This window comes from Zonotrichia albicollis, chromosome 4 (assembly GCF_047830755.1).
Source record: "Zonotrichia albicollis isolate bZonAlb1 chromosome 4, bZonAlb1.hap1, whole genome shotgun sequence".
Taxonomy (NCBI): Eukaryota; Metazoa; Chordata; class Aves; order Passeriformes; family Passerellidae; genus Zonotrichia; species Zonotrichia albicollis.
The window spans coordinates 54037003-54061606 of NC_133822.1; the positions used below are offsets into that span (position 1 = coordinate 54037003).

Sequence of the window (24604 nt, forward strand, 5' to 3'; positions counted from 1 at the left end):
AGTGCAAAAATCTGAGTGGTTTTCATTTTACTCCAATTCTTCCAATAGTGTTAATACAATTAAACCTAATTTGTCAACACTTTATGGCAATTTTGAATTGGAACTTAAGAACTAGCCAGCTGTGTCGTGTAGGTAGAGAGAAGAGAGCTGTTTAGATTTGTAACTAAGTGGTCTACTGATTAGCTGTTAAAACTGTAATCTGTTCTTTTGCACTCTGTATCATTACTATCAGTGATTTTTCCCTCCAAAAAAAGACTTGTCTGAAATAGTGCTTTCTTAAAGTATAACTATAAAACTTTTAAATGTACTTACTTTTTGAAAGTAGACTGAAAAAAAGGTAATGGTAATTTTTTTGCATGCTTCTAGAAAATAGTGCATTTTCTGATATGTTCCTACTTTCACTAAAATGTGGAAAGGATTTTTCTCACTACATGTGGTATAATGGTCTCCCTGTTCACTGAAGCTGGAGGTGTTACTGTGGGCTTTTTGCTGTACTGTTATTACAAGGTGAAGTGAAATAGACAGACATTGCTTTAACAGTCTAAATTGCACTTTAAGTCTGAATTTATTTAGGAGAATCTGGTATTATTTGTGTTTAACAGATCTAAGAGTGCAGGATCGTGTTTCTTTTTGTATCAGCTTTTCAATATAAAATTTGGAGAACAGACTTTATTATGAGCCACTTGAAAAAAAAAAAGGTGTAGGGATTTACTGCAGCAACTTGACTTCTGTACTTGCATCTTGTTACTGCTTGTTATGAAACCTCTTAACATGGAACTTGATGAAATGGGGGTATCTGTCAAAGTTATTTTATCAGCCAAATATTTTTCAGGGTTAGCTTGCACCTGTTGGTATAGCTTTCTGAAAATTCCTGGCTGGAATATACTAACTGCTTCATCCTTTTGCCTACCTCACTTAGTTCAAATGCTGTTTGAAGTGATGCAGTTAAGGGGACTATTGCTCCTTGAGTTTAGAGAGTGCAGTTCTGTGTCACTCTAGCAGTTACAGGAATATAGAAATTAAGTTATGCCTGTGAAGCTAAAGTAAGATTTTTCTAGAGTGTCATAAAAAACAAATAAAATACAATTTTTTTTTTTTTTATATCTGAAAGTGAAGCACATTGCTTGTGGATAACTTTCCAGGGCTTGCAGATTTTTGTGAATGCTTATGTATTTTATGAAGCAAATTCTTCAGCTATCACAGGATGGGTGAAAGAATAAATCACTGTGGAGTTATCAGGTTTAACAGGAAAACTCCCAATAGTTTCATGTGGAGAACAAAACAATCAAAGATATTTTGAAGTGTGCTAAGCTACTAGTGTGTGATTTTCTAAAGAAAGAACTGTTCAGAAGCAAAGCAAGCAGGCCACAAATACCTGTGCTGAGGTTCTAATGATATTGATGTGCTGCATGTTCTGATTTTTAAAGTTATGGTAAAGAAAGATACTGTAACAATCTGTGGTTCTTCTAAGGTTTTGATACATTTCACATACCTTCTCCCTTGTGCACAATAAAAGTGGTAGCTGCTCCATCTCAGCATCTTCTTTCTCGTTTTAAATATTCTTTATCAAAAAGTACAGTGTACATTCTCTATTACTTACAATGCTCCCTGAATGGAAACTTCAGAAGACTAGAATTGCTAACCTGCCTTTGATGAAAGAAGGCTCAACAACTTTGTTACCTAAACCAGGTTCTCAAAAAACAGGAGAGATGAGTTAAAGGTCACCACTCCTCATAATTGCTTCTTCTAATGAATGTTGACTTTTTCTACCTTTATTCCTTTCTGTAGCATATAAATCCTGTCTTGCTGTTGGGAAAAGGGACAGGGGAGGAACTTTGGGTTTTTTCTTCCATTTTTTCCAATGTTTTAAAGGTTTGCTTTTATTTGTTAGCAGACAAGTGAGAACTGATGCATGTTTAGACAGAAGTAACTTCTAGTTTCCCTCAGGGTACTCAAAACTGTACTTCACCTGGGGATGTACAACCAAATGTCCTGAGTTTATCAGAATTTCTCTAGTGATGATGTTGTCAGCTTACAGACAATTATAAGGCTACAGAAAGCAACTGAATAGGAGTGGAAAGAGCATCTGCTGTTTCTGAACCTATCTGAACCTAATGGTAGTTTTTGACTCTTCCAGAATGTTCTCCTCACTTTTTACTACTGTATAAAACTGTATTAAGTTGTTAAACATTTGCTCAGAAGAATTGAACATCTTTCTAGTGAAGCAAAACCAGCTGTTATTTGGATTGCTGCTAGTAACACTTAGATTCCATGATACTTTATTGCAATGAATAAATGGAACTTGCAGTGACTTAAACTTACGAAGATAACTTGACATTCATGTGTAAATTTAATGTAGGAAGAGACTGTATTGGATAAACATTTCAGCTAAGGTAGATCCTGAAATGGGAATAAAAATGGCTCAGAAAAATAACTTCCTCCTACCTATCTTTTACAATCTGGCATATCTAAGAATGAAAGTATGTACCTTGATGTTTGCAGTGCATTCAGAAGCTACAGTGCATTGCATGCTATCAAATATCCTGATGGAACATTGCACTGCTGTGTTACTGTGGGTTAGCTGTACCTTGACTACAGGACAAGAACTGTCTTCATTATCTGAGTCCTTAGGGAACAGGCTTAATTACCCAATATGCTTTTCTGATCTGGGGCCATGACACTGCAGAGAACAATGGTATCCCCCAAAAGAGGAAGTTTTTAGTTAGGACAAAAAACCAGAGCATCAAAGGGTAGGTGATGGCTTTAACTTACATTCTTGTTCAACAGCTTACACCTGAAACTACCCCTGGGGATTTTTTTAAAATCAGTCTTGTTTGGTTCTATCTACTTCAGTTGAAATCAGAAGCTCAAAAACTTCCTGAATGCTCCATGTTTGGGGGCTGGTATGTGAAAATGAAGTTGAGCACTCCTTGAAATTGAGAAAAGAACAGAATTAACTGGAAAATTAGAAGGCCTGATGGAAAGACAGCAATGAAGTTCACAACTGGATTTTGGGGCAGAGTTCTTATGCAGGTTTTTCCTAGCTTCTTATGTAATTCTAGTATGGCATCTTGCTTGCATAGATACCCTGTAGCTCTCTAAATTGCAGAAATTATATGCCTCTTCAGGGCATGCAGTTCCTGTACTTGATCTTGTTCAGTGAATGAATTAGGGCTGGAGACTGGGGTGTGTTTTGGTTTATTTTGTTTTACAGCTGTTGAACTGAGCCTCTGAAGGCCAGTGGAATTTAAGTGGGTGTGGAGGGTGTAGTGATGACAAAACCCCCAAACCAAACAAAGAACCACACCCCCACAGCAAACATGTCTGGAATTAAAAGGGATAAAGGGTTCTCTCACAGCAAAAGTTAATATCTAATGTGGATTTTTCTTAAAGCTGATTCACTACGTGATCCACTTACCTGGCACTTCAGTTGAAATTTCCCCTTTCTGTGCTTAATAATGTGTTGTTGTTCTGTGTGTGTGTTTTATCTGATGTAGTACAGCCCCAATAAGAGAGCATGTAGGTGATCAGGGAAAAACAAAAAATGGCTATTTCCATCAAACAGTAGGGTAAAATAGCCTTCAGTTTCCTTTTCTTGAAAATTGATTTGTAAAACTTTTGATGTACTACATGTGGGAATCTGTTTGCTGACTGCAACAAAAGAGCTGTGTTATAACCACTGTTTGCTTTTTGCATTACCAGTTTTATGCTTTGAGGGAGACACAATGCAGCCCACTTCCTGTTGAAAATAAAATGTTAGAACAATATGAAATGTAGAGGACATTTGCATATTGTTATGCTTTTCAGTGTGTTATCAACATTAATCTGGTAAAGCAGTGTACCAGCTACTAAGAAAAAATAGCTTTATCCCAGCCAAAATTCGGACACATTGGTATAAAATCAGTTACCTAAAAGGAATTACAATACCAGAAAATGAAGGTAACTTGATGTAAAATGGTTTAAATGCTTTTCCTTTTCTAAACACAGCTTCTGGCTTATATTCTGGTTTCCTTTAGATTTTTCCTGAAAGAGCAATCTTGCTTATATAAAACAAAATACTGAGTGTATGGATAATGTGTCCAAATGTATTCTTACTGTGAACAAGTTGGGATTTTTTGTGCTTCTGTAAGCTACTATAATAGTGAATAAAAAGTTTAGAAATTCTAGGGCTTCTCTTAACTCATTACCAAGTTTGTAATAAGAAAAATAATGTTTCAGACACAGGCTTCATGTCCTATTGATCGCAGACCTTTTCAAGCAGTGTGCAGGCTGGATGCACTGGATAAGCAGATAAAGGTATGTTCCAGACTTATTTTCTTAAATCACTCCCCTTGTAGAAATGTCCAAGTTCCTTTCCTGCAGCCTTTCATTCATATAAAATGAAATGTGTTGTGTTAAATAAGCTTTCTTAACAAAATAATTACTGTTTTAATGTTTCTATTATATATTTGAAGCTAGGAATTATTCTTAATTATTTTTTTCAGAGCAAGTATTTTACCCTAATAATAATAATCATAAAGCTGCTGTTGCTACTTTGTAGTATCTCTGAGTATTAATGATATATCCAAGAATAGAAGCATAGTAATTGGTCTCAAAGTGTTTTTTAAACTAGGTTTTGTAAACAACTGCTATACCAATTATCCTGCAATACTGCCTTTTTTTTTTAGCTGAGGTGAATCTTCTGGGTTCACAGCCTCCAATTCCCAGACAAAAACGCAAGAGGATCAATTAATGTTAAATGTTGTTCAACCAAAATCTGAATTTTTTTCAGTTCTGAGTTCTTCTTAAAAATACTGATATGGAGAGTAGTTTATCAAGTAGGCAAAAACCTCTTCTGATAGTTGATCTTGAAAATGCATATAGAAAGATCCTAGTAATTCCATGTACAATTTGAAAATTTTGTGATGAAATTATGCTTATAAGTAGTTCATAAGCTGCTGGTCTTGCACTTTGTGACATTTAGAAAACAGGCTCCCACTACTCATTTCTTGTACTTCTGGAAGCCCAGGCAGTCACCTGTAAAGGAGCCATGCTGCCAACTAGAGGTGCTTCCTTCTCATAGAAAACCATTCTTGTGTATTTTGTCTTCTTTATTTCTGAAGAATCAAGGAATTAGTTGAAATGGGATAAACTGAAGTTTACATTTGGAAAAGTGTAAAGGCTGTATCAAAATATAGTTTGAAAGATTGTCTGTTCACAGAATTGCAGTGTAAACAGGTGGGCAGAGAAAAATGTCCTTCCCTGAAAAAGAGCCAGTGGAGCTGTAGGAATAGGTGGAATGTGTACCAAGATATACAGACACAGTTGTCAGCATCATCAGTGGTGCTGTCAGGAGACGGGCAGCTTTCTTTGTGATATTCACAATTGGCATGCTAATATGTTAGGGGGTTGCATTAAAAGCCAGATTTTGGGGGTGAGGAAATACAAAATTTCTAATGCAACCAATTGCAGTGTAGCCATTGAAGCAACTTCACAGTGTGAAATAAAAGTTGTATTGCTCTGCGTTTTTGAGATGTGAAAAAAACCTCAGTCATTTTACTCTAGAAGAAAATTGTGTGTGTTTGATTTATGAGGAAGCATATTAATTTGAGTGGTAGTTCAGGATTTTCCCAAGGTGAACCTGGTGTATTCTGAACAACCAACTTAGTTTTAAAAAACTTAGCTTATAGATTCTTAATGGAAACTAGTGCATAGCTCTGAGACACTTGCCATGGCAGTTGGAATGTTCAGGGCTTTTATGTTCTATGATATGCATCTAGGCATTGTCAATAGCATATCAAGGTGTAGGTTTTTCTATTTTATGGGAAAAAAAAAAAAAATGAAACCTCCAAACTGTGAAGTCAAAGTCATGTCTACCTCAAAAGAAGTAAGATTTGAAATGTTTTCTAGTCCTTCTGTTTAATTTCTGTACAGACCTGAAGAGACTTTGTATGAATTTAAAGCCTAAGTGTCATGACATTCTAGATTGGGCTGATTCTATTTTACAACACAGGTTCAGGTTACAAAACAACTAAGGAGGAAGGAGGAAGAGGAAAACTGTGCCTGCAATAAGAAAACTTACAGCCATGTGAAGATGAGAAGTTTTGTGAGGTTGGTCAGCCATGTAATTTCAAGTATTTGAATTGGAATATTCAAAAGAAATAAAATCAATTGGTTTAACATGTACAGCCTGAAAATTTTGTAAAATTATTTTCTTTTTAAAATATGTTCGTTTTCATGAGTGGTAGTTTAATTTTACTTTTATCATTGCTGTAATTCCCACTTAAATAGTTAAAATAGCAGGGAAAAAGTAAAGGGCAATGTATTTCTTGCATTGATCTCTGTGAAAGTTGCATTTTTCCAGCAATTCTGAAAAATTTTACATTCCTTTGAAGTATGGCTACATCAAATTCTAACAATATAAATTTTTTTTTTTTTGGTTCTCTAAACAAAGATCCACTTTTCTTGCATATTATTGTAAGCACTGGTGATGCTCCTTTTCTGTAAAACATAATTGTAGTCAAGGACTGATTTTTTTCTAGTCAGCTTGAGAGGGAACATTTCTGTTGTTATATGGAAATAACCTTTCTGTTTTAGTAAACCTTATCTTGTAACATTTGCTGCATTGTATAAAGGGAAGCTGAGGATTACACAGATGAATTTTGCTAAATAGTGCTTATCTAAAGTCAGTGTTTATTGGAATGTATGAAAACTACAGAGTTCTTGAAGTTTAATGTGAAGCAGACTTCATTACAGCAAAGATAACTGGAGGTAAATTACCTTTTTTAACTCATAAGAAAATAAGATTCACTATTCTGAATCAACACTGACTGATATTCTTAAAAGGAAGCAGGTTATAACATCTTTCACATGTTGCCATGAAATCTAACTAATCTCAGCATTCTGATTTAATACAGGATATTAACTTTTGTGTAAATTGGTTTTCTTTTTTTTTTTTCCTAAGCTGTTTGAAGCACTATGGCTTTTGAAAGACAAAAGATGATATGCAAGTTCAGATTTTAATAGTAGTTAAAACTTGATTTATATGCCAAGAATAAAATTACCTTCAAATAGGAGAGAATTTTGTTTGGATGCCTAGAAACTGCTTTTTTAATGTCTTTTTTTGGTCTTGCAGAAGAGCTGCATGTCCAGACAGAGGGCCAGTAACAATAAAATTAAGCAGAATTGTGAAGAAAAAATACAGTAAGTTGGTATTTGCCAGAATTGCTGTGTTTTATTAAGGAACTCTAGAATATCTTTCTTGATGAGCCAATTTAATTTTTTAAAATTGCTTACATTTTTATATAAAACTGAAAATCCAAGTAGTAGAAATGTGGAACTTTTAGAGCAGAATTGCAATATGTGGAATTCCTGTTCTTATATTACTGGAAAACTGCCTCTTCAATTTCAGTCACAACTCAAATGGATGTGGTTTCAGCCTCAAGTAATTTTCTGCATCAGGCAGCTGGGGAACTGCTAATGACTAGCTTTTACTCACAGAAGTTTTTTTTGGTGAGAGTTCAAACACAAGCAGCATTTAGCTGTGTTTTGAGATTGCTGCTCTGAGAGAATTATTCAATAAAAGTTGTTTGATAAGTCTGTTCATAACTTAGGAAATAAAGAAAATAACTGAAGAGGTAAAAACTTTTTGGTATCTAAAAAGCTATTGTAAAGGTGTGTGCGTTTTCATTTACTCAGTGGTATGTAAACATTGTAAATGTACTCAAGATACACATTTTATTAACCTCCCATTGCATTAATGATTTTGATGAACAATCAAGAATATGTTAAAGTTAAGATGAAAGTTTTGTTCCTTGTTTCACAGGTAATATTTTGCATGACAAACAAAACAAGAAAGCTTTCTCTGTGAAGATAAACAAGGTTGGTTCTGAAAAGGAAACATTTGTAAATGCTTTCTTTTAGTAGAGCATTTTTAAGACTACCTTCCTGCCTTTTTTTGAGGTTAACTTCTCCAAAATTTGTTAATTTTGGTAGGATTAAAACTTTTTTATTTTGTCTCTTTTTGTCTTTAAGTAATTAGAATATAGAGCCAGGTTATATGAGTTTCTTTCTCAGATTAAAATTAGTTTTGTGGTAGTAAATATTTTCATTTAGATTAGGCTGTTACGTTATAAGATCCCGAACCCTGTTTTCATTCGTCTCCTTTCATCCAAAGGAAGATGGTTTCCTTTGGGAAGATTTTAGCCAAGCACCATTATATGAAGGTTTTCATTATTTTCAATAAAATATATAAATGTAATCAACCAAGTAATTTATGTGAATCTGACACAGACATTATGGTTTGCATCAAATTGGGATTTTTTAAAATGTGACATTTCTGTCAAGAAGGTTTCTGTTTCCAGGTTTCTTGTTTATAAATCTTGGCCTATAAACACAGAATCACCAGATGCCAGATTTATAAGGAGCTGTAAAGGCTCTCGTTTGATTTCTACCATCCCTCCTTTCAAAAATACTTTGTGTCTCTGAGACACAAGTTTTTGATCAGTGTTTTCTTACTCATAGTTGTAGCTGTAAATGAATGTGCAAGAAAAAGTTTTAGGCCATAAATTTAGTTCTGCAGTGCAAATGCCATCATTTGCCATCATTCTATCTTACCTGAAGTTTGAATATTTGGAGGAAAAGCTTTGTTCAAGTCCCTGTTCCGGCTACTGCTTTGTTTCATGTAGTATGGGGCGCATCCTGTGCATTTTCAGCAGCCAATGGCCTGAATTGTAACTTCTGTTTGGTGCTCATTACATCATGGTTGTCAGGGATATTGTTAGCTCCAGTTTGCCCCTTTTAAATCAGGTATTTGGAAATTTGGGTTCTGTTGCCCTGTAAACTTAGAGTACATTTCACTGCATTGAGGGGGTTTTGAACTGGAAAGACAGGGTTTAACGGTAGATCAGCCACTAATGTGACTTTATGGCTGGGGAATGTTTTCATTTTTAGTTTTACTGATTTATGGTAGAGTGTTTAATAGGATTAACGTCTCAGATAGTACCTGTAGCAAAAAAAAAGTGCATAAACAAAAGTAGAACCATTAAAAACCTTCAGGAGGAAGCATGGGACTCAGTTATCCAAGAAATGTTCAAAATTTAAAAGAAAGCCATGGTGTACTAGCAACTACTTCATAAGGATATTTGTGGAACATCTGGATAGCTCTTTCAGTTGGAGGGAGAAAAGTTAATATTAAAAAATTATATTATTCTTAAAATAAAACTTAAACCCAACAGTTTTTTAGGCAAAACTTAAAATTTTTACACTGATAAAATAGGGCATTTTCCCTGCAGAAGCAGCTTTGTGCGCCAAAGTTTGATGGAGCATATGGATAATTTCTGCATATTGAGACATTCTGCATATGTATTCTTATACATCCCACTCCAAAGTTTATTTTTCATTTTTCTGAATTAAAATTACAGGAGTATTCTAAATTCCTGTACTAAAATACCACCCTAGGGAATGAAAGGAAACTTTTAGTCAGATTGAGGTGGTATGAGCCCGTAAGGTGCTGTGACAAACATGGATCTGTGTAGGTATATATTAGTGTGGGAAGGTATCTGGAGGACTGTTGATGGTTTGCTGTTGGGGTTTGGTTTTTCCCCTGCAGCCGGTGCAGTGCCCAGAGCAGAGCTCCCTGCAAATGGCAGCGGCACACAGCGCATGGCTGGGCCTTGTTAGCAATGTAAATTGCTGGTGCTGCTGGTAGCTTTTGAAATACAAAGTGGGTTCTGAGTGTTGTGCCTCTGTGTGAGGGCTCAGTAACTAGACACACTAGACAATCTTCATATTCCATAATCCTACCTGAGGGCAAAGGAGAATCCCAGCTATCCTCGTTAGGTTTTCTTGTTATTTGAAACCAAGTATTTGGTGAATTGCTGTGAAGGTGCTTGAGCTGTACTTTGGTGCATTAAGTAGCAGAATTGTGAAATAGTTAAGATCAGGGTTATTTATTCATAATGTCTGTGTGGAAGATTTTGCTTTATATAAAATATGAAGTTTATCTGCAAAGAGCAGTTGTTGAAAACTTAGAGACTGAGTAGAGAAAATTTGCTGTAACTGCAAATATCTACATATACCAATCGGGCTATTATGGCGTCTGCTTTTTATGAACTAAAGTCTTTCTGACGTAATTTAATTTCAGTGTATCTTCTTGTATTTTGTGTTAATTATTTTATTTTGGGTGTTTTTAATTCATAATTTATTTTTTGTGTAGCCCAGAAGACAGACCTGCTGGAATGAGCTCATGAGAACTAATTTCTTCAGCACACTTCTGGCTGGTGGTAGCAGTGAAGAATCCTTTTTTAGCTGTAGAAATGACTGGTTAGTGTGTACCAGTGCTTCATATAAATTGATGGGTAACTGTATTGTGGATTCTTAACTTCCTTCTGCTCCTACCTGTATATATACTGCCTTGAAATCTTTTGAAGATTGGCAGAGTATTTATTCCTTGATAAAGAGCAGTTAAAGGACAAACACAAATATTTTAATATGAGTACTGTTAAGGGCACACCCCAATTTCTGTCATGTGTCAGCATCAGAAACACACACTTGAGTGTTTTAATCTCATTGATTTCACAAGAGTTTTAACTTTAGTTCATGTTTAATTTCTTGCTGATTTGAAGCCTTGGACAGGAAAGGCTTAGCCTTGTTGCTACAACAGCAGTTACCAAAAAAGTTAATGGTAAATATCCTGGTTTGTATCAGAAACAATCTTCTTTGTTGTTGTTCTTTGATTCCAAGAAGAATACTTTAAACATCCATGAAGTAATTTTGCATTAAGCAAAATACTTAATTAAGCCTTTAACTTAAGAATGGGTGTATAAATAAATTGTTCATTAAATAAATGGAAGAAAAAGAACAGTCTAAAAGAATATTATTTGAATAATATGGCCTAATTAAAAAAAAAAAGTACTATGTATGTTTTTGACAGTCTGTAAAAGATGAACTTTTTGCCGTGCGTGCAACAGAATTAATTAGTCAAGGATGCAAAGTTTCTCTGTCCTTCAACTTTCCAACAGACACATTTCATCTCCTGTTTTCCATTCCATCTGCTTTATTTGTTTAGGACTTCTTTTGTGTTTGCTGAGACTGTATTTTTCCTCTAAGCAATAACCAATGCATAGTTTAATCATGTCTGCTGAAAGTTCTAATACAGTTAAATTAAAGTAATTGGTAGGAGTAGTTACTGAAATACAAAATTATCATAGTGCCAAGTTACTTTTTATAACTTCTTGTGTGAAATTTGTCTTTCAGTGCAGAATTCACAGAAGTCAATTCAGGGATCAGACAGAAGAGACAAGAACTGGAATTGTCCTGTTCATCTCTGATTGCTAGAGTTGAAAGGTCTGTGTTTTGGATTCGTAGTGGGTCTTTATACTTCAAGTTTGGAGTTTGATTAATTCAAATTGGTCTTTAGATAGAATATTATTTTCATGAGACTATGTTTGCATTTAACTTGTTAATTTTTTGTGTATTTGCTGCTTGGTGATTTTATGTCAATAGATTCTTTTTTGTATGTCTTAATACTTTTTTGGTACTTGTGACAAGCGCAGTAACTCCACTGACTTGTGCCTCTTAATATGTCACCTTTTCACAGAAATATGTTTTCTATTTGGAAGCTAATATTCAATGAGCTTTTAAAATTATTTCTATCCTTAGATATTAGGCTATGCTTGCTTTAACATCAATCTGATTCTGAGTCCCCACAGTACCCTGTATCTTACTTTCATGGGTTGGTTCTATCACTTTTTCTGTAATAATTTATAAAAAAATCCTGTTTGCATCTGAAAAGAGCTAACAGGAGTTGTATCAAGTGAAACCAAGAACATAAAGTAATTCTATGGGCTTTTTGTCAGAGAGCAGATGTGTGTTAAAGCATGCCCTAAGGATATTTTTTGTGACTGTAAAACAGAACCATAAAAATAACTGATTTTAAAATAACAGAATAAGAAATTGGTTCTATGATCTTAATTCCATTACATATCTCTTTGCTCTTTTTGGTATTAAAAAAAAGATTAAAATTAAAATTGCAAGTGAAGAGTTTTTAAAATATAATAAAAAATTGCATCTAGGATTGAAATAAAAAATTTATTACATTTGCATTTTCTTAGGAGAAGTTTCATTCCAACTCAGCAATAATGCAAAAATTGTAGATCTCTAACTAAACTCTCTTTTTGCCCAAGGTTTTCTGAGGGAGTCTGAATAAATATATATTTTTTTGGTGTATGAAGAAAAAAATAAAAGGAGTATTTTCTAAATTCTCATGTAGACAATTTCTCCTTTTTGTGCAGAAAAGGTTGCTGTTCTGCGGAAGTACTGAATCAGCACTCATTCCCTTATTTCCAGTGCTATAACCTACTACTTTGGACTGGGCTGTTGCTGTTCTATATTTGACTTTAAAGAAAGCCAGATGTATATTGCTTTAACATAACATACCTTGTTCAAACAGTTTTAATAGATTAGGCAGTAAAATAAATCTGAAATGAAATATGACAAGGAAAGTTTTGTTCACTGCCAGCTTTGTGTTTCTCTCCAGCTCTGATGAAGTTAAAAGGATTGTAGTTGCCTAATGTGTTTTGGTTTTGTGCATTATTTCCAAGACTTGCTGCAAACAGCTAAAACAACTTATGTCACTGCTTTTGCTTTTACTTTGCAGTGCTCCTTTAATATCTTGTGGAGTTGAAGGTGAGACCTGTCTTCTCACTTCTTCTGCAGTGGCTGGAAGAGTTTTTCCAACAAATATCAGGCCTTTGGAAAACTTTGGTAAACTTTTTTTTTGTAAGTTTTCTTTATAGCTCATGTGGAGTATTGTTAAAATATTATTATTAGAAATCGAACAGAGTTAGTTACACTTAATGGGGAAAAAAATCTGTTTTGATGCAGTTTGGTAGTATTTCAAAATCAGCTACCTAATTTCTGAATTTGAAGTACACAACATAAATCATCCACCCCAAAGCTGGTTTAACTTATTCTTTTGAAGATTAAATTAATAAGTATTTATGTAACTTCATTCCATTTCTAATTGCAACATTTCGTGCTCTTCTTTCGTTATTTCCTATTGTTCAAGGATAAATCTTATTTTGATGCATTATGAATGGCATATTTCAGAGGTATATTGTGTGCTGTGAGGAACAAACCTTTCTAGCAGGGAAGAGCATTAGTCAGGAAGCAGTGAAGTGTATGGATCTCTTTCAGTTTGCTTACAAGCTCTACTGGGCAAAACCTTGCAAAAGTGCTGGAGCTCCATGGTCTGTCAGGAAAGCAGCAGAAGACAAGACATGGAAGGAATTGCCTTCCTCCAGTTACTTTAACAGCCTCTGTCTCCATGCTCAGCAAAAATGTAGTTTCTCTTCCAAAAAGCTGCACAAGTTCAAAGAAGTGGAAACAAAGGAGTAGTCTTTTATAAGGCTTGAGTTAATACCTTCTTTGAATTGGGAATCACACCACTTTCACTTGTCTAGTAGGCAGATAGGACAGATTTGGGTCTCCTGGCTTATGAAAATTGTGTCAAAATAAATTACTGGAAGGAATTAAGTAGTAGTAGGATGATGAAAAAGTTGCATTCATATTCTTTATTCTTTTTAAAGGTATGTGTTTCACCTCCACATTTCCCAGTGAAAAATGGATAGGTTGCTTCCGCAGGGCTCTGATGTTTGGCAGTGCATTGTAGCCGATCCTTAACCACTTGCCTTCTAGTAATATACATGTCAGCTCATACCTCTTGACTTCCCTGTCTACTTTTCCACTTCTGTAGTCAAGCTTTTTTGTTAGGATGTCCCAGAAGCATTAAAAAATTATATGTAGAACAGAATCTTATCATTTGTCTTGATTAGAATTTTGATGCTTGTACTGTGGACAAAGATTGAATTATAAGATTAGTGCCAACATACTACAGTGTTTTAAGATTCAGAGTTTTAAGTCATCTTCACATTTTATTTAAATGCTTTCTATTGATAAGGAGCGTGCAGGACGTAAGAGTCTTAAAATTTCTTAGTAAAACAAGGGGATGGTGGACATGAAGATGTCCCTTGAGGATTTTAGTCACATTCTGTTGAGTGAGTGTTCCTACCCCATTTCATTTTTATATAGCATCTGAGTAAAAGGACAGCATGCATAAGAAAGGTAAAGACAAAGGCGAAGAGGAACCTAATGTGAATATTGTTAGAGATGTACAGCAAGTGTACATATATATATATATATATACACACACACATATATAAAAGGACACAGACTTTTTAAAAAGGTGAAGAAAAGGAGAATGAAGACAATAAATACATTTTTAAAAAGATGCAAACTGGTTATTTCATTTATTACTAAATTGTGCCTGAAACATTATAGCATAAGCATTTTTTATTTTCCTTTATGCTTCTCTCAACTTTTGGTCTCACCTAAAGTATACAGTTTTGCAGCAGAGTAACAGCTGACACTGGCTTCCAGAGTTGTACAAGGAGGCATACAAATATCAATAATGACCACATAACTACAGTGTCTGAATCATGCCTGTAGCTGCTGCAGTTTTAGTAGCCTGTTCCTCTTAAATAGTCTGTTTTTTACTAACTTGACCTGAAAACGCTTTAGTGAATCTACGAATACCACTAAGATTTATGCTGGCATTATGCAGTTTTTGTGTGATTAAAATATTTTTCAGTAAAGAGTTAGTGAGCTGAAATGCCTTTTATTTGGTGCAAGTCCAAATCTTGTGAAGCTTTTCTGTTAAAATTTTACAAGTAGTAGGACATGCTAAAAAAGGATTTGTGCTTCACATGTAGATTTTGAATGTGCTAGAAAAATAACTCGCCTTTTAATTCTGTCCAGATTCCCACATTCCACTGGTATTCTGCTGGAGTTTTTTTTTTATTATTGCAAGATTTCTTCTCCCTTGAAGAAAATAATCACAGATATTAAAATTTGAAATGTCACGTAACATCTGACTTGATTTCCTGGCTATTGTAATAGGTTTGAAGACATAATTAGTCTGAAACAGCCACATGTTGCTGAGTGCTGCTTAACCGCTGTAAAGTCACTTTGTAACAAAATGATTGGTGAGACTGTTAGAGTAGATAGGAGAAATAGTGCCAGTCACCTGAAATTCCCTGGAAGTTCTTTACTGTCATGTTATTTTCTTTTAAATACATGGTACCTTCTATACAGTTGATGTTGGTTTTCATTTTCTCAAGTGATTATTTGATCATTGGACATGCAAAACCCAGAACCAGTCCTTTTTTTCTTTTTCATGTTCAGGCAAATTATTGTGTTTGGAAGGTCACAGGAGGATGTGATTGTAGTCCTGTGCTGTTTTAAAAGTTAGCAAGGTGGTTATGGAATTAATTCTCTTGAAATTATTGTTTGCATTTAATACAGTGATAGGTTTTTTTGGTTCTGCTAACAAAGTAGTAAGTGGTAGAAAGAGACTTTTTTGCAGTTACTTAGTTTTCTTATTCCAGTCTTACTTTTCTAAAATATGTTTGTGAATACATTAGCCAAATTTTTGCTGTAGCAGAAGCATGGGAAATAATGTGCAGAGTTAAAATCACACATTTGTGATGTGAGAGATTTATTGCAAAATCTATAGCAATTAATCTTTCTTAGTTTGCACTGTTTGTGTATGAAATTGAAGCCATGAAAGAATACATTTTAGCACCACATCCTTGATGCTTCCTGAAATCTACACAAAGTGTGAAACAAATTAATGGACATCCCAATAAATTAATTTAGTTCTGAAGTATTACATTCAAGTATATTTTCTTAATTATCATTAATCTTTAATTCCTGAGCTGTCCACCAGAAGCTTTCATAGCTGACAGTGCAGTCTTCCCTATGCAGTGAACCCTTAGCTTCCCTACCAAGACTTTTGTTGAATGGTAGATGGCATGAAATAAATTAGTGCAGTATCAACACAAGAGCTGAGCTGCTTGCTACGTGTGCTTTTGTCATTCTTTGTAGAGCTTTTGTTTTTTTAATGCACTGTAGGCTGCACGCTGTATGTGCTGCTGGCACCTTGGGTGTCTTGTGGCAGAGTTTAAGTTCAGTTTGCCCTATAACTGAATAAGTTTGCACTGTCATTGCTGTACCTAATCAACTGCTGCACATGTGATCATCCACTGGTGGCCACTGGAAGATGTCCCATTCTCTAGTACTGTGCTTTAATTACTTTTCTAACAGCTTAAATGCTGGCTATCTTTGAGCAGCCATTTCAATAGCAGTTTCACTGTGCACGCTGTCACTGTCCATGTAGCCATGCCAGCACTGCTTCTAAACTGTGTGTTCAGATGTCTGATGTGTCACTTTACCTTGTTTCTGTTCTTTAAAACAACCAGTTTTCATTTAAAAAAGAAAAAAAGCTGTGGCAGTATTACATACTAAATCTTAAAAATTGTATTATTGGAGGATATCTGTTATGCTGCAGAAGGCCCTTTTATGTTCTTAAATATGTTCAGATAAATGATTATTATCAAATCTTAATGTCTTCTGTTTTTATTAGAATCTTTAGGCAAAGGATATGCTGTTGCATGTACCCAAGAAGGAGAAGAGAAAAAGGAAGCTTCTGGTTCATCTGGTACTAGAGGAAGTAGGAGGAAATCAGTTGCTACTACTCCTACAAGAAGGTCTGCACGGAACAGCAAAAACGAGGCTCTGACTCAGTCTCGGAGCTCCCCTCGATCAAGCAGTTCTGCTTGCAGTGCCCCTGAAAGCAATAACCCATCTCTGAATAAAACTCATTCAGAAGCAGAGAATGCTCCTCCAAAACGCAAGTCTAAAAGAGCAGTTAAGCAACAAACACCTGCAGTTAAAAAGAAACTGAGACGTTCTGCACGTTCTGAAAAATCACCCTGTGGCTCAGTGGAAGATGATGACATTGCTGAGCCTGAAGCAGTCTTAACTTTAGATAAGGACCACCAGTCAGATAATGAAAGCAATAATGCAAGCCTCCCATGGAAGAATAATGTAGAAACAGAATCTGCTAATGGATTGGAAAGCTGTAGTGAGCATGCAGAAATTGAGGAAACTACAGGAGAATGTGACAGAGATGAAGATACTTCAGGCAATGCAGATGTTGGTTTTTCTCTTCAAGAACTCCCAATACTAACTTTAGGAAGTGAAAGTCAGGAATTTAAAGTAAAAGATGTTACTGAAAAAAATGCAGATCTTGGCAGTCAGGACAATTGTGAAAATAATCTTGAACAAGTGGAAACAGTAGCTAGTCCCAAACATGATGTATGTGACCATGCAACTTCTGAAAAAGTAGATCAGACATCATGTAGTCCTCAGAAAGAATTAATGGAGAACACAGAAACTTTGACAAAAGTAGATCAACCCATAGCTAGTCCAGAAAATGAAGTGTTGGAACATTTAGATCCTCTGGGAAAAGATCAGCCATTAGAGAGCCCTGGAAGTGAGTTGCCTGAACATCCTGAAGCCATGGAAACAGATAATTCTGAGTCTGAACTAAAACCAGTAGGAGACTGTGCAGATACAAAACCTGTTCAAGATGAAGAACCAGCTGCATTAATACACAGTATTTCCATGGACAGTACCTCAGAACAGCCCTCAAAAGAAAACACCATTTCAGAAATTGAAGAGGGTGGAACTTCTGAGTCTCCACCGGTAAATGCTGAACATAAACATTTTGGTGAAGATAACAATGAAATGATACCAATGGACTGTGACTCGTTTTGCAGTGATCAGAATGAACCTAAGATTGAGCAGTTAGTACCACCTGAGAGTACAGAGCAAGAAGTGAACTCCTTACAGTGTGATGTGGGAAACTCTCTATCAGGTTCTGATGAAAAAGATGAAACTGTTCCTCAAGCAAGAGAGTCCCAGCCAGAGCTCAAAAAAGAGAAAAAGGCTCGAACTAGAAGATCTAGATTTCACTCTCCATCGACAACTTGGTCTCCTTCTGGGAGAGAGGGCAGGCAATCTCAATCACCATCCCCTAAAAGGGAGACAGCTGGAGACAGGAGCTCACGATCACCCAAGAAGGTAGTTGTGAAAGAGGGAAGGAGATCCTTATCTTATTCTCCAAAGAGAGACACACTCAAAGATGAGAAAAAACCACCATCTCGATCTCCCAAAAGGGAAACTGTCAGGGAAAGCAGGAGGTCATCTTCTCGATCACGAATTAAGGATTCATCTCCAAGGCGAAAATCTAGGTCTCGAAGCAGTGATAGAGATAATCAAAGAAGAGATCGTGACAGAGAAAGAAGAAGTAGGAGGTGGTCTAGGTCACGGTCACGCTCTAGATCAAGATCACGATCTAGGACTAGAAATAAAGGTTCTTCATTCACTAGAAATGAGAGGGAAAGTCATTCACCTCGATGGAAAGACAGATGGGCAAATGACAGCTGGAGAAGTCCCAGAGGAAATGATCGATACAGGAGAAATGATCAAGAGAAACAGAATGAAAATCTTAAAAAAGAGAAGGACAATAATACAGAAAAAAGCAACGATGATCAGTGTTCTTCAGATAAGCAGAGAAATGATTGTCCAGACTGGGTAATGGAGAGGATAAACTCTGTTCCTGAGGCCAGGAACAGAGAGAGAGAGAAACCACATTGGGAAGAGAGCAGGCATGATAATGCAGGACAGTCTTGGAATAAAAACTTTGGTTCAGGTTGGATTCCGAATCGAGGGAGAGGTCAGCGTGGCCGAGGTGGCCGTGGCCGAAGTGGTTTCATGTATGGAGATCAGAGTGAAAGTCACTGGCAAAACAGAAAACCTCTCTCAGGGAACTCAGATGGTTCTGGGAATGAAGCTTCGAGGTTCTCGGAACAGCAGCCTTGCAAGCGTAAGAATGAACAAGAGTTTTCGTTCGAAACGCCTGCTGACCGGTCTGGGTGGACATCTGCATCCAGCTGGGCTGTGAGGAAGACTTTACCTGCTGATGTGCAGAATTATTATTCAAGAAGGGGACGCAATTCATCAAGCCCACAGTCTGGATGGGGAATGAGACAAGAAGAGGAGGCACCTGAACAAGGTATTAATGGTTTTGAAGTATGATATCTTTGTCACAGATGCAATAGCTGAACAAAATCCTGTCACATTGTCCTGTGATCTGATCTGCCGATAAGTTCTTAAAAAAAATTATTTTGGGTGAATCCATACTCTGTTTGCAATATGGAGGGGCAAAGGTGGAATTTGGTGATTTCTTGTGTTTTGATGGCTTCTTAGTTTTGCATAAAGCCCAAGTTCAGGTTTAAGGACTGCATCTGAAGAGTGCTGTTGAAGTAAATTGATTTGGCTGAAGAGAAAGCATATCTTCATAGTTACTTTTAGCATCTGCAAAACTTTAAAAAGGCTAATTTGTTTCAAAAATACATTAATTTGCCTGTGCAGACCCACATGGCAGATTTTGGAGATGACCAAGCAGCATATTGATATTTATCTTGCTCCTAGATAAGTAGTCCTGTTTAAATGCTTTTTAAAAATTTAGGGTAATTTATAAATACAAAACCAGTGCCTTTACTGTATTTCAGTTTTAAAATTCCTCCAAAATGTTAATATCAGTCTAAATCAGTTTTAGAGGGGTTTTTATATCTAAAAGACAACTGCCCTGACAGAAATAAACTTTTTGGTAGAAAGTAAGTTCACTGAACTGTGGATGAGATTGATTCTGAGTAGTTAAGAAGTCATCCAGAGATTATTAAGGTCCTGATTAATAATCTTTAAAGATAGATGTGGATTGACTTTAATAACTATGAAATCCATTTCTGAAGACACTGAAGACTTGCACTCTCTCCTTGTTCTGCCTTTCATTTTTATGCATTTTCATCCCATATGCAAGCAGTTTTCTCCCTCTTGTAAGAGATAACTGCATCAGTGCCTTCCTAGTTTTGAGGCAACATTGTCACCCTTCTATCTGCTGCAGGGAAAACCTACCAAACCTGTAACTGAAAGCATTTTGTGATTCAGAGACTTTTTAATGTAGTTGAGGAGCAGTCATGCTGTTATTCACTTTTAGAAGCTGAGAATAGTACAACCATCTCTGATAACTGGATAAAACAGGCTAGGTTGCCATCATGACATGGTCCTCCAGGGCAACCTGCTTTTGCTGACCCTGCTTGAGCAGGGAGGCTGAAGCAGAGAGTCTCAGTAGGTCCCTTCCAACCTCAGTGATTCTGTTACCCATTATCTTTACAAATGAGGATTTGGGCTGACATGTAAGGCCTTAGATTGCAATCCCTGTGAATTAGATGACAGGGTTCCTCGAGGAAGGGATTCTAAGGAAGGACATCTGAATTGCAGCATATCAATCATTTCTCCAAACTAAGTTATTGACTTCTGGAAGTCTTGGTGCTTGTGTCTAGATTTTAACTTTTTGGCTTCTGTTGAAGAGAAGATGGGATATCAAAGTAATTCAGTTAAAAAGTGCTACCTGCTACCCCAAGAGGTTATTTTTACTTCTGGGTTTTACTTGTTGAACCATGATGGGGTTTTTGAACAACTCTTTCTGAATATGAATATCTGTTAAATGGTTTGAGGATGACTTATTGCTCAGTGTGAAAAATCCCAGCAGAGTATTTCTGGAATTACCAGAAGTGTACAGTGAGCATGTGTGAATCAGGAGCAGAGACTTGCTGATGTGGTAATGTGTGACTAACCTTCTGCAATTGCAGAAGGTAAATTTACTGGGTAAATTATGTTGTCTTCCTGCTCTTTGGTGAAAAATTGCAGTTTCATTGTGATGAAATAATTTATTGGATTTGTTATGGCAACAAGTATAGAAAAAAAATTCAAAATACAGGCTTTCATAGTAACCTACATTTTTTAAACTTTGAAACTAGCATTTGGTTTCATGGCACACGTGGTGGTGAGTGCTGTGCAATATCTGAAAATACTCAGATTATAGAAAGCTTTTTGATAATTCATCCCTAATTAAGAGTTTACACACCTGGCTCCCACTTTGCTTTATGAAGTACAGAATTTCTTCTTGATATACTGTCTGTTTTTTTTTGTTTTGGCAGATCCAAACCTCAAAGACCAAGGCAACCAGCAAAATGATGGTTCTCAGTTAGCAATAAATATGATGCAACAACAAATGAATGTAATGCCACAAGTGAATGCACAGCACCAACCTATGAATATCTTCCCATATCCAGTGGGTGTCCATCCTCCCTTGATGAATATGCAACGAAATCCATTCAACATGCACCCTGCAATGGCCATGCATCTCCCTGCTGGAGTGCCTCTCATACAGGTAGCTGCTCCCACAAATATTTCTCAGGGATTACCTCCGCCTCCACCTCCACCCCCACCATCTCAACAAGTCAACTACATTGCTTCACAGCAAGATGGAAAACAATTGCAGGTATGCTTTATCAGAAGCTGTGGCAAGAACAGTGGTGAAATAATACCAGTTAAGGATTCTTTATCTTGAATACCATAAATTTATACTTGCAGTTTCTTTCTCTCTTGCCTACTTTTTTCCACTCTGCACCAAATTTGAAGTGGAAGCATCCATGAGCATATGGGTTGTAGCTTTTAAAAAATAACAACATAGAGCATCATAACCAGGTTTTTATGGTAATGAAAAATTTCATCAGTGTTGTCCATTCTTTTTTATCTTAGAAGTGACCTGCTTCCAAAACTAAATCTTCCCCTTTCAAATCTGATTTTTAAGCATTTTAGGAAATGCTTGAATACTGTTTCAGCAGCATGTAGGAAGTGATCTAACCTTCTGTGTTGCAGTTCTCATCCCATGGGGGGTCTATCAACAGAGGAAAATTGCCAAGTACTACATGGCACCCATTTCTTCCACACTTCCATTTTCCAGCTGTCACCATCTCAGTGGCTTCCCCACACACACATTTTTTATTCTGTTTAATCTTTTGAGCTTTTTAATTAATAATTTCTGAGATCTCTTTGGTGTTTTTTGCTTCTACCTTCTTACCCGATTTTCCTGGTATTGCATGCCCTGTTTGAGACCTAACTCCCACTTTATTTCTCCAGTTTCAAAAAGACTCAAAAAGACCTGCTTAGGGCAGGTCAGACCATCTTTTTGTGACTCTCCAGGTATCTTTAAAACAACTCTTATGTATGTGAGCTCCTCCTGTAGCTGGCTGTTTACATTAAGAGCTTTTGTATCAAGGAAAAGAATATGAGCAACTTGGAGGAGAACCCATGGCCCTGCAAGAAGATGTAATACTGCATTTATGATAAGTAAAGGGCTCTTCAGGAGTTGACTGGGGTTTGTGCTTTTCTTTTGCTGTTGCCTGTTTTAACCTAAACCACTTTCCCCTACATTCGAGCTTGAAAAAGTGAGCAAACGATTTCTAGCCCTCTGTTTTCTTGCATCACCTGTAAAGATCTGAAGTGAACTGATAAATGGCCTACATTATTCTCACTTTTCACTGCTGTCATCTGTTTATAGTCATTAACTTACAACAAGGAGAGTTGAGTGCTGTGGGAAATACTGAGTGGGGTTACAGGCCATATGAAATAACTTTATACACTGCAAATTAAACCAGCAAGGTACTGCTGGAACTAAAATGCTGGTTGATTGCTTGTTGATTTAATTAATGCCTCCTGTCTTAATTAAAATATTTTCATGATTGGAAATCTAGTAGATTTAACCTCCAAAAATGTAAGTAGTCAGAACATAGGCCTCAAACCTCTGAAATGAGTATCTAGTGTAGCAATAAATAAATTCCAGTAAAGATTGTGTATTGCTGCAAAATGCAGCTTTACCTATTGTAAAGCCCATGTTACACTTGTTGCTCTTACCTGCTTTTGTGGACTGGTGTCCGTGAACCTGAATGCTCTTGCAGCTGCTGCTGCTTTTTCTTTGAGCTTTCATTCAACAACCCCTCAGTGGTGGCACAATAGAAATGACTGAATACTGCAGGACACCACCTGTCCTTCCTGCTGAAAGGAAAATGAAGACAGCACACTGGTGAGCGTTAGCATGCTGGCTATAACAGCTCCATTTCTATGTCCTTTCCAAAGAGCTCAGATTCCTGTTTCGTTATTTTCCATATGGATAAATGCAGATGTGTAAAGAGTAATGGTGATGACCTGCAAAAAGCGACGTTTAGTGTGGCCTGCCAGAAACATGCCAGGAGGATGTTCTGGGCTTTTGCTAAAAATGGCCTCTATCTAAAGTCTTAGAGCTACTTAATTTCTCAGTTCCAAAGTATGTATAGTGCCTTTTGGTGATGTTTGGAAATGGCCAGAAAATGGCTTTTCCTGGAAAACAGATCCTGGTACTTCAGCCAGTGTTTCATCTCTTGCCTATGTATTTATATTTGCAAGTTCAAGCTGATAACAAACGTGAAAATAGGTTTTTTTAAAGCAGCATCAGTATGATGCAGGAATGCAAGTGTAGCTTTGGGTGATACCTTTTGCAGGTGTGTTTAGGTGCTGATTTTTTTTTAGAAAATGTCAATTTATCAGAGACTTGTTTTGTAAATCAGGTTGATTCTGCAGCCATAAACTTCCTTCCCCTTGTTCTAACACCCTCTGTGCCTGTTTGCAGGGTATTTTATTACTGGGATCAGAGCTAGAAAATGGCAGCCATTGTGGTGACATGGAAGATGCTTTACTTTTCAAGCTTTTCTTTTTGTTTTTTTCTTTGAGTCAATCTAATGTAATGTTTGTACCTTCCATAATAGTGGGCAGTGTGGAAGTTAGGTAATGAACCAAAGCATGCAGTATTTGTGCTCGTTCTGGAGCAGCTGAGACTCCTAGAAAGGCACATTGCCATATAGAAGAATGATGTATTAACTGCTGATAACTTTTTAAAACAGGGTATTCCAAATGCTTCTCATGTTAGTAACAGCATGAGTGCTCCAGCTTTGCCTGCTCCAGCAGCAGTCCTGGGAAACGTGGGAACAGTTCAGGGACCAAATTCGGGTAATGCAACGTCATCAGGTCACATGAAGAGCTCTAATGCAGCTGTAAAATTGGGAGAAAACAAAGCAAGTGTAACAGTGGAAGCCAGTGCAGATAGCTCGAAGAAGGACCAGGCAAGTTCAAAGTTCAGCATATATTTTATATACACTGTTTATATATTTACATTAAAACATATAACATTTAATTTTTATATAAATGCATTTTGATGTACTAAAAAATAGCAAGTTATGACAATAACCCCTCAGTGTAATGTACTCCATACCATCATGTATGTAATTTTTTTGTGGCCATCATAGGACACAGATTAGCCTCTAACTCTTTTTAATGTAATCTTCTTTAAATCAGCACTATTATAAATATCACTTGAATTGCTATGGGAAAATGTTCTGTGCTTAGCAGAGCAGGGGCAGCTCCCATGAGAGCTGAAATGTGTGTGGGGAGTGGTTTTCTAATCTTCTGTAGCAACCTTTTCCTGATAAGTTTTAACTTGGGATTGATAAAGATACATAGGCAGTGAAATATAACACTCAAGTTTGTTTTCTCTTCAGAAATTGTTAATTCAAGAAAAAGCAGCACAAGAGGTCAAGCTGGCGATCAAACCTTTCTACCAAAACAAAGATATCACCAAGGAGGAATACAAAGAAATTGTGCGGAAAGCTGTAGATAAAGTAAGTGGGTCCAGTAATCCAGGCTGCACACATTTCACCTTGGGGCAAGCTTTGGGGTGGGTTTCTCGTTTTTCTGGGAACAGCCCATTGGTGCTGGGAAGGGG

General features: G+C 36.4%; 1 protein-coding gene across 4 annotated transcripts in view; it reads left to right on the forward strand.

Moving 5' to 3' along the window:
- Positions 1 to 24604, forward strand: part of SCAF11 (SR-related CTD associated factor 11) — a 48592-nt gene that overhangs the window by 22969 nt on the left and 1019 nt on the right. For 3 of the 4 annotated variants that reach the window (XM_014271564.3, XM_005480538.4, XM_026797055.2), the window contains exons 4-14: positions 4219 to 4296; positions 5993 to 6090; positions 7115 to 7182; positions 7805 to 7860; positions 10196 to 10302; positions 11236 to 11325; positions 12638 to 12744; positions 16463 to 18958; positions 20946 to 21289; positions 23727 to 23945; positions 24381 to 24500. In XM_014271564.3, the coding sequence (XP_014127039.2) occupies positions 4219 to 4296; positions 5993 to 6090; positions 7115 to 7182; positions 7805 to 7860; positions 10196 to 10302; positions 11236 to 11325; positions 12638 to 12744; positions 16463 to 18958; positions 20946 to 21289; positions 23727 to 23945; positions 24381 to 24500 (3783 nt within the window). The remainder of the gene's footprint in view (positions 1 to 4218; positions 4297 to 5992; positions 6091 to 7114; positions 7183 to 7804; positions 7861 to 10195; positions 10303 to 11235; positions 11326 to 12637; positions 12745 to 16462; positions 18959 to 20945; positions 21290 to 23726; positions 23946 to 24380; positions 24501 to 24604) is intronic. The other variant, XM_014271570.3, reaches the window with a different exon arrangement.